General features: G+C 33.0%; 1 protein-coding gene across 1 annotated transcript; it reads left to right on the top strand.

Annotated features, from left to right (window-relative positions):
* Window positions 1–2,665: 2,665 nt before the first annotated feature.
* Window positions 2,666–11,133, top strand: LOC107912468 (GBF-interacting protein 1). Its single transcript, XM_016840656.2, has 11 exons — window positions 2,666–3,228; window positions 4,506–4,549; window positions 5,082–5,187; window positions 5,594–5,723; window positions 5,855–6,255; window positions 6,344–6,523; window positions 7,196–7,586; window positions 7,743–8,025; window positions 8,306–8,467; window positions 8,902–9,393; window positions 10,255–11,133. The coding sequence occupies exons 1-11, from the start codon at window positions 3,063–3,065 to the stop codon at window positions 10,543–10,545; spliced, it is 2,646 nt and encodes an 881-aa protein (XP_016696145.2). The 5' UTR covers window positions 2,666–3,062; the 3' UTR covers window positions 10,546–11,133.
* Window positions 11,134–14,460: the final 3,327 nt, after the last annotated feature.

Genomic DNA, 14,460 nt, shown 5'->3' with positions numbered 1-14,460 from the left:
TATTTTATGCCACATCATTAATTTATTTCCTATCTCAAATTAAAAAAATATCTTCATCCACGTAAAATTTTTTCTTCAGAACATATCTATATTTCAATGGAATGAGGAAAGAAAGCAATTTGAAAATTCTAAACCCAGAATTGATAAAATATTGATCTCCAGCAGACACAGAAAAGATACCCAAAATTAGAAATGAACCTTCCTCAACATTCAAAAATCAAAGGCTAAATTTTAATATCAAAGATAAATCAAAATCTCTTGTCAGTGAAAAATTAATTTCTTCCAGTATTTACAACGAAATAAAAACTATACAACTATAATCCATAGAAAAAGATGGTGAAGAACAAGGCAAAAAAAAAAAAAAAAATCCCTAACAAAATCCATGGTTAGGAGATGAGTCGCGGGTTAATCATTAACCCAAAAGCACTTTTAAGATTTTTTTATCTTTTCATCCATTCATGTTTAAAATGAATATTTTATTTCTTAAAAGTATTTTTTATAGTAATATTAAACACTTAAATCTTAAATTAAACTTTTCAAAAACAATTTTCAAAAACAATGTTAAACTGCTCTTAAAAAGACAGAGGCTCAAAATTAAATTAGGAGTCAAGTGAGATATTAGTCGATGTTTCATCCATTGAAAGTGATGCAGATTTTACCTAAAAAAAAATTGTCGTGGAGAAAAGATAATTTGTTTTAGTTTGAGATGAAAACAAAATTGTTGATGTAGTATACAATAATTAGTTGGGAGCATATATGAGATGGTGAAAAAGGTTCATATAATAATAGATGACACTTTAATCGTTACATCAACTATCACGTTAGTATTTAATGATTTGTCAGGAGTTTCAACAAAAAATTACATGAGAAGCTCGATTGATTGCAAGCTTCCATTAAAAGTTCAATTGTTTACATTTTTCAGCAAAAGATTTAATTGATTTTTAAATTATTTTCTAAGAGTTTTTTTAGTACTTAAATTTTTTATAAATTAATAAAATTCTAAAATAATCCTTAAAACTTTAAAGTTTTATTTAAATAAGCCCCATACTCCGTATGAAATATTAGTTTATGTTTTATTTAGTTATAAATTAAATGTTATAAGTTTTTTATATAAGTTAAAAATTAAAATTTATTTTATTTATACAAAATTAAGGGTTTATTTGTTTATAATCTAAAAGAATCTATAACCTATATATAAAAGGAAGGTGTCCTTCTATCAGTATACGAAATCTTAAGTAGCTTTCTTTTTTATTTTTGTTTGAATTTCAAATGCATTACACATGATTTTATATATCTATTTTTTAATTCATTAAATAATATATTTGTATAATTTAAAAACATGTTTATTAATTAAATTAGAGTCTGTCTTATTTATACTAAAATTTTATTAATTTTTAAAATTAATTAAAAAAATAAAATAATTTATCATTTGAATATGAGTCAAAATTTCAACTACAAATAACCATTACTTTAATATTGCATTTCCTTTGACATAATATTTCTAAATACAATGGTAACAACATAAACTATCGTGTAAGTACTATTAAAATCAAATAACAATAAAAGTATTGAATATCAAATAATAGTAACTAAACTTATCAAATAATAATGAAAATCATGTCGTTTTTGGTGATGGAAACAAAATCTTAAAATATAAATTTTCTAGTAATTTTTTTGAATGTTATTTGAATAAAAATAACCTGCTAATACCTATATTTATTGTGCTAAATGTTAATTGATAAATAATTTACAATAATAAATGTAATCTAATATGGGTTCAATAAAAACATCATGAATAAATAATTATCATATTAATAATTCGTTACGAACGTAAAACCTATCTATTAGTTTTATATTCAAGAATTAATAAAAGCCTTATTAATAAAATAATTACTATCATATTTAAAATAAATTAATATTTATATAAAAAAATATATTTAATTAATTAAAAATTTAAATTTTTATTTACCTAATTTTATAAATTCACAATTTCATAAATTAATAATATAAGGTAGAGTTTTTAAAAGACGTGATTCACATTAACATACTATCATACTAATTAATATTACTTTTATTATTATTATTATTATTATATAATACCAATAAATTATTTTTAATGTTAGTTTAATGTATAATTAACAATAAAGGAATACTCTTTGCTTCAAAATTTTTTCTAAACCCATATATATATATACATTATAAATTAGTGGTTAAATTTCAACTTTGGTCTCTCTATTATTCCTAAATTGGTAATTTAATTTTTTTAATTTTAATTTCTAAGACACATTGATCTCTATATTTTTTATAATATTATTAATTAGTCAAAATGATTGATATTGTTAATTTTTTTTATTAAAATATTATGTGATTGAGTCTTTATTAAGTTGATATCACGAATCAACTAGATACTAATTCAATTAAAAAAAATTATAAAAATACATTTTTTAATTAAAATAGATTAAATAAAACTTTAATTAAGTGATAAATTTAAAGATTTACAAATATAATTAGCATAAATTAAAATAGTATTGTATATATTTTTTAAAAATAAAAAATAAAAATAACCTCAAATAATATAACTATTTTTGTAACTTCTACTTCCAAGGGCTTCAAAAATAATATATATTTGATAAAAAAGGGCAAGGCCCATAAAAAAATCGTAAATAGTAAGGTTTTATATAAAAAAATAAAATATAATTTAAAGTGAACCCCCGAAAAAAAAAGGTCTACATTTTGCTCCCTCCTCCCCGTCAGTCTTCCATTTTCCTCTTGCTTTTCATTTTTAGATCAATAAAAAAAAACCATAAAATTTTTTTCCATTTAAAGTTTGATTTCTTTCTGGAGTACCTGCCTCTCTTCAGTCTCCAACTCTCCATTTCTCTCAATTTTTTTATACACTTTTAAAAATAACACCAAAACATTTATCATTGTGATATACTAATAATCTAGAAATACAGTTGCTGGTGGAATACAAAGGGAAGGGGGAAGGAGAAATAGCTTTGTTTGAAGAGGGGAAGTGGGGAATAAAGGAAAAAAAGGGGGAAATCGAATTTTCTGAGAAGATGAGCGGTGGGGGGTTTAGGGTTTCATCAATTACAAGCAGCGTGAGGAAAACGATCCAAAACATAAAAGAGATCACCGGTAATCACAGTGAAGATGAGATTTATGCTATGCTTAAAGAATGTTCTATGGATCCCAATGAAACCGCTCAGAGGCTCCTTCTTCAGGGTACTTTTTTCTCTTTATATTCTCCTTTTAGGTTTCTTTCTAGCTAAGTTTTCCATTTCTTTATGAATTTTTAATGGTTTGTCCCCCTGGGATTACGGAAATGGGGGGGGGGGTGATCTTATACTTTTTTGGGTGCTTTTTGTTTGTTTTATTGTGATCTGTGTTTCCTCGAGCTTGTCTTTGATCTTAATTTAATTTTTGGTGATTTGGGTTTTGTTGCTGGGGACTGTAGTAGGATTTTTTTTTAGTATTTTAAAAGCTTTTAGAGTATAATGAGTTTGCACTGTTCTTGGTATTATTATTACATTTTTATTTGATATGTATTTTTTCATTTCTTTTATTCCTTTATTTACATGTTATATATACATGCAAGTGCAAGCTTTGGTTTTTTATTCTTCTTTTTTTCCTTCGCGAATTGCGTGATTGTTGGTGTTCATATCTCGTTTCCTTAATCCCCTCCAAGGGTTAGTGATTTAATGTGTCTGTATTATCTTTACAAGTAACAGAACATAACTCTAGAAATGATGTTTTGATTAAATTGCTTCTTAAATGGTCGTATCTGCAGCAAATTTTATTATTTTGCTGCTCATTGTTTAATTTTTCCACTTTCTGTTCATTAGTTAGGACAGTATTATCTGTTTGCACTTTTATGAAGCTATCATTTTGTGTAATTAGATTAATTAGGTTTCCAGTTCCAGTATTCTCATTTTCTTGTTTTCCTTCACATATCTTACTCTGAGTGCCACAGCTAGGAAATGTGGCGATTACTATTATAACACTAATTCATTGTGAAAGTATTCTCGTTAAGTGACACATTTGGTTGGCATTTATTGCCGTCGAGTGTTTTGAAGACATTTAACACGTTGATAGGCATTTGCAAAAGGGTGTAACTTATTAACCCTTAGGAGTTTTGCCATTTCTGTTGGTTTAATCACTATATCAATACTTTCTAGCTTTCCCTATTTTTTTCATTGTTCTATTCCAAAGTTTATCTTTTGATGTTGTAGCTGCTTAAGTTTGGTACCCAAATTCAGCAATGATATCATCTTATGGCCTTATATGCGCTGCAAGCTTTCAGTTTTCTCTACTTACGAGTTATGGCTTTGTGTTAGGCAAACAGCACTCAGATATACGTTGTTCTTAGCAAATGTTACTCTCTTGTTTATGTCTAACTACATTTTGCTGATACATTACCATTTTAATTGGTGCCATTCTTTGTGAACACTGCACCATTTTAATTGCTCCCAAATATATGACATTTTTATATTGTCTTTCAGATCCTTTTCGCGAAGTAAAAAGAAAACGTGATAGGAAAAAAGAGGTAAGAGAATCTACTGAAAATTGCAGAAGTATTTTCTCTCTTTCTTTTTGAATTTATGTAAGTTCTGCTATTTTCTGTTTTTGCAATGTTGAACCTTCTTATTGTTAAGATATTGGTTCAGATAAGTCCTATTATGTAGATGATGGAGGGAAGAGGCTTAGATAAGTCCTACCAGTTTTTGTTTTACCCGTAGTAAATTTCTTTTGCCTCTAAGGTTTCAGTCAGGGCTAGAGAGTTTGGGTGTTAAGTAGTGGGAGGTGGACAAGATTGACTGACAACAGGATGAAAGGGTGAAGGACTACAAAAGGTAATAGGGAAGTAGGGTCCATGGTGTCAAGAAAGTTGAGCTTCCGTAGTGTTTGCATGCTTTTTCTTTTTAGTTTTAAAATGGGGGTTGGGGGGCAGCAGAGACTACTTGGAAGTATTTGTCAAGAATATACCTTGTATTTCAACTGGAGAGTATTTTTTTTGGCTTGGTTCAGACTCTGTTTTATCATTGGAGTTCATGTGATTTTATTGCTCATTGTTGCAGAGTTCGAACAACAAAGAGTCTGCAGAGTCGCGGTGGAGATCTGGTTCACAGGGAAGGGGGAGTCGGGGTGGCCGGGGAAATTTCTCTGCTCGCTATGCAGCACATGGTAAACAGACATTTGGAACAGAAGTTTATTTAACATTATTGTTTCTTGAATAATGTTAGGCTTCTGAAATAATGAGTTGATTGTGCTGCATGAACTTGTGTTTGTTTCAGCCATGTGACATATTTAGTATGGTTCAATGAACAAGTTTCATAGTTTTGCTTTGAACATGTTTTTCTTTTCCCCTTCTTTTGCTTTTTGTTTAGTTTTGTGTCAGATGTGTTTTATGTTACATCCTCTGGTGTTGAACTGTCGATGTCCGGGCTGTTGACTTGCTATTGTCCTTGTATCTTTGCAGTTCTTTCAGTTTGATAAATCAAATTTCCATGTCTCTCGAGCTAGATTTTATAAATTTTGAATTATTGTCAACAATTATCTTCATGCAATTTCTGCTTTTTTATCTTATCAGAGGCTGGTGTTTCCAAGAGTTCTGGTCCTGGGAGAGATAATGGAGCAAATCAAGTTGCAGAGAAAGCCAGTGGTCAATCTTCATCAACCTCTCAGGAGACAAAAACTAATGAATCAACTATGGTAGCCAGGTGGCCAGAATTTGCAGATCTGCTATCTTATATAATTTTCATTTTTATATTTTTTGGTGTCTATTGATAAATATATGGCTTCAATTAAATGCAGTTTGTTTGAATTGCATTTTTATTGTTATGTTTTATAGCCCTGTACCTGTCATGGCTGATGGTCCTACTGGTGTAGTGGCTGAAACATCCTCTGCACCTGCAAGAAATGCTGCCAATCAACCTCAGGAACATTCATCTGTTGCAAGCTATGAGTTCGGAAGTGCACCATCCCCTGCTGGTGCAATAAACAAACCCGCAATTACATTTGAAAGTGTGGACATGAGTGGGCCACCTGCAGCAAGCCCTAGTGACTGCTTCCCATCGACTAGTTCGGCATCTTCTGCAACAATCTGCTTCTCGTCCTCAGACCCTGTGCTAGTTCTGTCCAGTGATTCTCAGCCCCTTGGCACTCTGGGAGCAATCAAACGTGAAGTGGGAGGTGGCCAGGCTTCTGCAGAATCAGATGCAGTTGTCCCTACTGAAAGAAAATTAGCTTCTGGTCAGGATTTTGAAAAATTAATCAGTTTGGAGACTCCTATTCCTTATACTAATCAATCTGATTAATTTCTTTCTTTGACTTATGGCAGCTACTGAAATTAGTAGCTCTTTTGTGCAAGGAAAGATGCCTAGTAAATCTTCTGGAGCACCAAAAAATCTTCTGAGTGAGTCTGGCCAACCTTCATCTGCTGCAACCCATGGTTCCTCTACAAGCCGACCTTCATCCAATTATGGTGGCCGCTCACAACAAATAATTGGCCCTCAGAAAGGTAGGTGGAATGAATATTGTATTTATCAATGCTGTTTTGTAACTTTTTTATGTATTGGTCATTGTTAATGAAATTTGAGATGGGTTTCTTGTTGGATTTTGTGCTATAAAAGAAAAAAAAAGTGGATTTTTGGCTTTTTGCTAGACTGTACTTGGATGCTTATGTTGTCTCGATCTAGTCTAGGCATCAAGATCTGTGGGATATTCTTGGAGATGGGATTTATACGACTTCACTATATTATCCCTTATAATTGTTGGAATCTATAACTATCTTTGGTAAATGGGTATCAGTGACCTTTTCCTTTGAGCAAGATATAATTCAATTGTATGCTTGTTGTAAGTTTGAATCGAAATCATCATTATGATTGAGACGGCTAGAGGAATTGTCCTTGTCAAAATAGAAGTGGCCCCTTAAGTAACAGTGGAACTTTGAGAAACTATAAGGGAACTTTTTAAAGCTTAAGATGTAGAATCTTTTAAGACAAGTTTACTTGGTTTTTCATTCTTCCATATTACTTACTAGTGGTTGGATAATTTTAATGAAAATGTGTGCTTTTGGAGCATATTTTAGCTGTTACTTACAAATGTTTGGACTACTTTATATTCTTACCTGAAGATAGTTGAAAGACTTGATAAATATCTGCAGATATTAATTCCTATATGTCATTAACAGTTGGTTCTAATAAGGAGTGGAAACCAAAGCCAATCAGCTCTAATGTTGGGCAGGGTTCTGGAACAGCTGGTGCATCTGAAGTTCCTACTAGTTCATTTGAAGCTAATGCTTATTCACAGCCTGTTTCAAATGTTCTTGACTCTGAAGAAGCAACTTCAAAATTGCAGAAGAAGCTAGAGGAGTTGCATCTCCCACAACGTCAACATGTTATAATTCCAACCCATATCCATGTCCCTGAATCTGAAAGAACCAAGCTGAGTTTTGGAAGTTTTGATGCTAGTTTTGGAGTAACATTGAGCTCTGTTGGTTGTCAGGAGAGTGCTAAGAGTCCTACACCTTTGTCTGAGGCTTCTCAGGATGTTGATGAAACTGCAGAGGAGCAGAATTCTAGGTTTGTTCACTTTTGACTTATCTTATGGGCAATTTTAACCCCTTTTTCTATGGAATAAGCAGTGTTAACCTTTCTAGGGACCATAATCGTGCTACTATTTGGTGGGTTTTTGTATGCTTGGCTCATGCTATTTTCTTGTTATGTTACTGATTCTAGCAATCAAAACGCATTGACAACTGCTGAGGACGGAGATCACTCTGATCATCCACAATCACCTGGACATTCTCCTGAAAATTTGTCTGGTGATGGTGATATCTCTAGTTCTATTCCTGAGTATAACGAAAATAAGCAGGACAATGCATTGCCCTCTGGAGGCCATCCATACTCTGTGGTCCATACGCCTCCTAACTACAATATTGGACTTGTCCCTCCTATTTTAGCACCCCTCGAAAACCCTGAATCTCAAGCTCGTGAAGTTTCTCGTCTTTCAAGCTTTGTTGTAAGCATCTCCCTCCATCCCCTCTGCTTTTCCTTTATAAATGCTGCTCTGCTATTTTCTTTGTATTATTCAAGCATAAGTTTCTTTTAGCTTGATTTTTTATGTAAAATGTAGTAGAAAGTTTCATATGTTAACTAATTTATGTCAAATCTCAGTTTGAGTTTCTCCTTTGGTCATTTTGCTGATTGCTATAATATTGTTTCTATAAAATCAATTGCAATTGTACCAGTTGTTTGTTCTAATACTAATTTCTTGTGTTATTAAATGCTTTGATGTTTAGGTTCAACAGCCATTTGATCCAGCAACTTATTATGCCCAGTACTACCGTTCAAGTGCTGATAATGACGGTCGACTTTCTCCGTTTCCTTCTGCTGGAATTGCTACAAAATACAATGGGAATGTTGCAGTACTTCCTCCACAGACTTCTCAGCCTCCACAAGAGGTGTGCAGAGATTAAGATTAAGCACCTTGCATAACTTTACAGGGAAAAGTGTCAATTTTACTAGAGCAATATTTAATTGTGGAAAAAAATTATGGGATCTGTTGTTAGTTTAATGAGCATGTTTCTTTTTCTTTCCTAATTGACTATATTGTTGGCAAGTAATAACATTTGATATGCCTCATTTTTATTGAAATTTGGTCTGTTGTGTAGAACTTTTAGTCGCTGAAATATAGGTACTCAATTCTTGAACATTCTAGATAGATGATTCTCCTAGAAAAATAAGTATCACTTGTTTGGTAGTGGTGTTATTCAGCATAATCTAATTATGCTGTTACCACTGGATGCATCCAAACTCTTAACCCATACGTATTGCTGTGTTTCAATTCAATTTTGCTGGGATTTGGAGCTTATTTGCATAAATTGGCATTTGGCAGGGTGGAAACACTTCAGTACTGACAGCAGGAAGTCCAACCCCAACAGTAACTCAAGCTGCTGGTTTGATGCAAAGTTCTATATCTGTGACTCAGCAACCAGTCCCTGTCTACCGCTCAGCAGCTGGGGTGCATTTACCACATTATCCTCCAAACTACATTCAATATGCCCCCTTTTACTCTCCTTTCTATTATCCTTCTCCTGCAATCCACCAATTTATAAACAATGGTGCGTTTCCTCTACATCCTCAAGCTGGAACTGTTTATCCTTCTGCACCAGCACCACCTACAACAGGAGTCAAATTTTCTCTTCCTCAATTTAAACCTGGAAATAATCCGGTGAATTCTACACATATTGGAATGCCAAGTGGTTATGGGCCTTATGGCTCCTCCCCTGCTGGTTATAATCCCAGTTCAACTGGAAACTCAACTACAAATGAGGATCTTGGTGCATCTCAATTCAAGGAAAGCAATGTCTACATCACAGGGCAGCAGGTTGGCAACATGTTCTCATTTCTATTTCTTTTTATTTCTTGAAGAAGTAAGGAAACAAAAATTTATGATGACTTGTTGGTTCATTGCCCACTTTGTTCTTAGTTTATTTTGATATGTTATGGTTGCATGTCTTTGGACCCAATTTTTTTATATCCTGCACATTACCCTTATATTACCCTTATATTTTTGGACATTTATAACATAAGACAAGAATGTAAGAACAATCTTTCAGGTTTTTGTCTCAATTTCTTATCTTGTTTTTTTTTTCTTTGATACAATTTAGTTTCCTTTTCTTAATGATTGTTACATGAATCTTAAAAGACGATGTTTTAAATAGCTCAGATTGTCTAAAGTTTGTCAAGGTAGATGGAGGATGGCTGTTATGTTTGTCTTGAGATATCTAAGATTCTAAGAGGCAGTAGTTCTTTGTGGCTGGGAATTGTCGTTGGTGTTTGAAATTTAATTGTGCATACGCCCTTGGATTATTTTACTTCCCTTTTCTCTCTTTAAATTTCTGTTATGAGAAGCCTTGTAAATGGATTTCTTGATTTTTTTTGTTTGTTCCAGTTTAGGGGAGCCTGAGGGTGAAGTTGATAATTTCTGCTTATTAGATGAATTCCTATCCCTTTTGGACCAAAGACAATGCCACATTGATGTACTAAATTCATGTTAATTTAAGGCCTAAAATGGTGATCATATTGTCATAGGTTGACTTAAATGTTTGCTACAGTTCTACATAATATGCTTATCCGTACCTGTCTCTGCCTTGAAGCACTCTCTTTGGTTTTGGAAAGAATGTCATTGCTATTAACCATTCTTGACTATTTTTTTTTATTGTTTTACATGTTTGCTTTCCTGCAGAGTGAAGGTTCAGCTGTATGGATTGCTCCCCCTGGTCGAGAGATATCCAGTCTGCCAGCCAGTTCATTCTATAACCTTCCCCCTCAGAGTCAGAATGTAACTTTTCCTCCAACACAGGTTGGTCCTGGCTCCTTTGCTGGTATTTATCATCCCCAAGGAGTAGCAGCAGGTGTTCATCCTCATCTACAACAGGCTCAGACTATGGCTGGAGCTGTTGACATGGGGGGGCCTGCTGCCAATGTTTATCAGCAGCCTCAGCATGCACAGATGAACTGGCCCAGTAACTATTGAAACAAGGATTGATATGTTCTTTTTTCTTTTTTTGTAAATCAACTAAACAAGACATTCAATGTCTCCAATCTTGTGCTACTTTTGGGAACTCCAACGGGTTTGAATGGAGAGGAGCATTGAGAAGATACACAATTAACCAGAGTTGAGATTGTTAATCCGTTCAAAGGAGGCCAGGACAAAAAAAAAAAAAATTGCCAATGGTATCTTCTGTTTGCTTGAGTTGAGGGCATAAAGATCCAGTTTCGCCTTTAACTGATTTTGACCGTTTAAAGTTAGTGAAGGTAGGCATGTGCAAGTCTGTCTCTTGCTATATGGTGTTTACCCAATTTTCCTTTTCATAGTTCTTGAACTCTTAGCATTTACTATTAAGGGTGAGAATCTTTTCCATTCTTTTGTTCCCTTTTATTTAAGATTTTGGGGGGTTTTGGAAGGTAAGATTTAGGTTGGTGGAAATTTCATTTCCAGCTATTCTTCTTCTCTTTCCTCTGTCTTACCTGTAAAGTGAATTTTGATAGCAGGAAAAGGGTGTACTGAACTGAAATGTTGTAATTGGTATAAGCAAAGGCCAACAAATTTTCAATTGTTTCAGTTGAGACTTTTGACTTGGATTCTGTCCCAAATGCTTTTCATGATACATTAGTGAAAGGCTTTATCTTATATGCAAGTGAAGTATCTGTTTTCTTGGCTTGCACAATTCCAAAGGTATTTGTATATTTGTTGTCAAACTATTTATTGTTTAATATTATAATAGATCGAGGAAAATTGAATCATATCCAAATATCTACTGGCAAGAAACAGAGGCGAATGGCCGGGGGGGGGGTTGAGCCCCTTAAATGGCTAGTATTTTTAAATATTTTTAAAATTTTAAATTAGTAAAGGTAAAATTGTACTTTGGCTCCTTTAAAATTATAAAAGTTTGAATTAACCCTTTAAAAATTATAAAAGTATAGACTATGAAAAAAATTAAAATTTTATTCGCCCTATTAAAAATTGTTCTGGCTTCACCTTGGCAAGAAAGTTACAGTTTCTGTTGGGGTATTTTATGATGAAAACAAACAGATAGCTGTATTGAGCAGCAGAAACTTTGCGTTACTTATTTGTAAATGCTGCTGTGGGTGGCATGTTTAAAAGTTATTGAATGTCGATGAACTTTGGGCCTCTTTGATCTTCTCTAGTTGAGGTCGTGGCTCAATCTCAGCAATAGCCACAGAGGGAGAGTTAGAACGACCTCCTCAGCCCCAAGCTTTGGGGGAGTTCATTGGATTCATTGGTTCAGTCCAGGTGAGAAATTCTCTCATGTCCTACTTTGTTGGAGAATCGAAAAAACCCAATGGATAGGTTTCTGCAACACTCTCTTGTATCAGTGGAAGGTTAGTAATCGAACTCCAAGTTGGTGATCCAAGGTGAGGTAGGTGGGTCGTTTATACAAACAAAAATGGAGCAAAGCAGATTCGTAGACAACGATGCCAAAGCAGAAAGCTGGTTTTGCTGCCACTAAGAGGAGCATGCAAGGATGAATGAAGGCGGCCTTGCAAAGAAATGGTGTTTTATTATTTATGCCAAAATTAGTATGACTCGAATAAAATTTCAGCTTTGTTTCTGAAAATTCAATTCTCCAACGTAGTTGACGGAGATATTCTCCTCCAACGAACTGCTGAAAATTTCCATAATCGAACACAGATTTGTAATACAAAACGACTAATGGGCGTTAAAACCATTAAAAATAATTCCTACAAAATAATTCTAAGTAGTAGTAAAGAGTAGTAGTAGGGCCGAGTCTACAGAGATTAGTGTTATAATCAACTTTCGCGTTTAACTTGTGACCAGAATTTCTGTCGTGTCGATAGTCATGGCTATAGTCGTGCTCACGACTCCAAATGGACCTGCTGAAAAATAAACAAATAAATCAGGAGAGTTTTGAAATGTTTAAAAACTGAATAATTGAAATAGCATAAATAAATAATTAAATAAATTAGAAATTAAATTCGGATTTTGTAATCAAAGTTAATAAGCCTCAGCCCTAAATTCGGTGGATTCCGGATTTTTGAATCGATCCTTAAAAATTAATTTTCTTCTCCAAACAATAAGTTGGTTATAGTAGTTAAGAACGTCACCACCAATTCTTCCTCTTGTAGTTGGTCCTGGTACGACTTGCAAACAAACCCTTACCTATTATTTAACCTAGATACACGTGTTTTCGATTCAAGATTTCGGCAGCCTTGCGCTCTGAAGAACCCAACTCAAATTAAAGACCTCAACCGCCTGGGTCGTTTAAACCCGATCACTTCTTCCTTGATTGTTCTCAAAGATCCGAATACAGCACGGCCGACTCGTTTCTCCAACTATCAGCAAACATGACTCTAACCTAATGTGCACTTTTTTACTTGGAAATCGAGTTAACTTTAAGGGATGAGTTGTCAATCTCGATACTTAGGAAAAATGTGAATACCGATTGGAAGGATTTTTAATATGGATATGTATATCACAATTCCCGACCGGAAAGAACACCAGCCTAAAGGTAAGATGAAATTTAAGGAAACATGGATTTAATCATGCTTCATAGGTTTCGAAAGATGATTTGATGATAATGGAGGAAATTGGGAAGGGAAAGGGTTTGAAAGACAATTAGACAAATTTTGGTAAAGAATAAAGAAATGGAAATGAAAGTAGCAGTATGCTACTGACGCATCAAATTGGAAGGAAAAAAGAAATTCTTATTTAATTCCAACTGAATTCCAATGTAAAATATAACGTGTCTTTACAAGGTACTTTAAAGCCTTATTTATACACATGATATTTACTAAATTTGGCTTTAATCACCTCAACATATAATTAAAATTAAATAAAAATAAAAATTAGATTTTTTCTAATTTTGGCTTTTATAAAGTCAAGAATCTGATGAGTCCTTGGCTTTGTCCACATTTTTTATTTGGCCTCACTTTGTTGACTGTGTTTCAATTTGGTCATTTTCTCCTCGTTTTTTTACTCATAGCATTTCAATTGCATCACTGACAAGATTAAAATATAAAAGCACTAATTCAGCAGGGATCAATTAAAAAATTAACCGAATTAAACACAAAAAGTCATGCAAATTAACATGTTATCAAATCCCCCTTACTTAGCTCATGCTTATCCTCAATCATATTGTACTTTTAAACATTAGAAATTATTTAATAATTCATTAAAAATCGAGTCTCTTTTTCGCATCCATAATCAATGTAAACAATATAGGGAAAAAGATAAATAAATGCTCAAAATACTTAGTTTGATCAACAAGTGTCATAAAACTAAAATATGTGAACTAAATCATTTCACTAAATTGAGTTTGAATCCAAAATTTGGAAGGTATTATTAATTAATCACGCAGTAATAAAAATTTTAGACATAGTCAAACCTTTTTACGCGAACTAGGATGACAACCCAAGCACTCTATCTCAGTTACTCAGTTCAAACAGTCTCTTTTTTTTTTGAGGCTTGGTTAGTGGAATGTTTGTAAGTTCTTAATTTGTCACTCGAACCTTTTTACGCGAGATGAAATGACAACCCAAGCACCTCACCCCGGTTACTAAATTCGGTCATGTTTTTGAAACTTTCACTCATAACTTGAGCATTTATTTATTTATTTTTCATTTTATTTATTTATTTATATACAAGCAAATATTTTTTTTCCAAACAATCAATTTATATGAAAAATCTAGTTACATATATCAACTTTAAAACACAAATGTCGACTAATCTAGATACTTGAACACTTTAATTCAAAAATTACCCAATTATCCAAATTGACTAAGTAATGAGATTAGAGGCTCAATATCAAATAAACTATCGAATAAATCTAGCATAAGATTGAACATATGCAAAAGAGAGACATGCAACAAAAATCATGCATATTTACCATTTTACTTACCATTTCAA

The sequence above is a fragment of the Gossypium hirsutum genome, chromosome D11 (assembly GCF_007990345.1).
Source record: "Gossypium hirsutum isolate 1008001.06 chromosome D11, Gossypium_hirsutum_v2.1, whole genome shotgun sequence".
NCBI lineage: Eukaryota > Viridiplantae > Streptophyta > Magnoliopsida > Malvales > Malvaceae > Gossypium > Gossypium hirsutum.
This window is presented reverse-complemented; position numbering and strand designations above follow the sequence as displayed.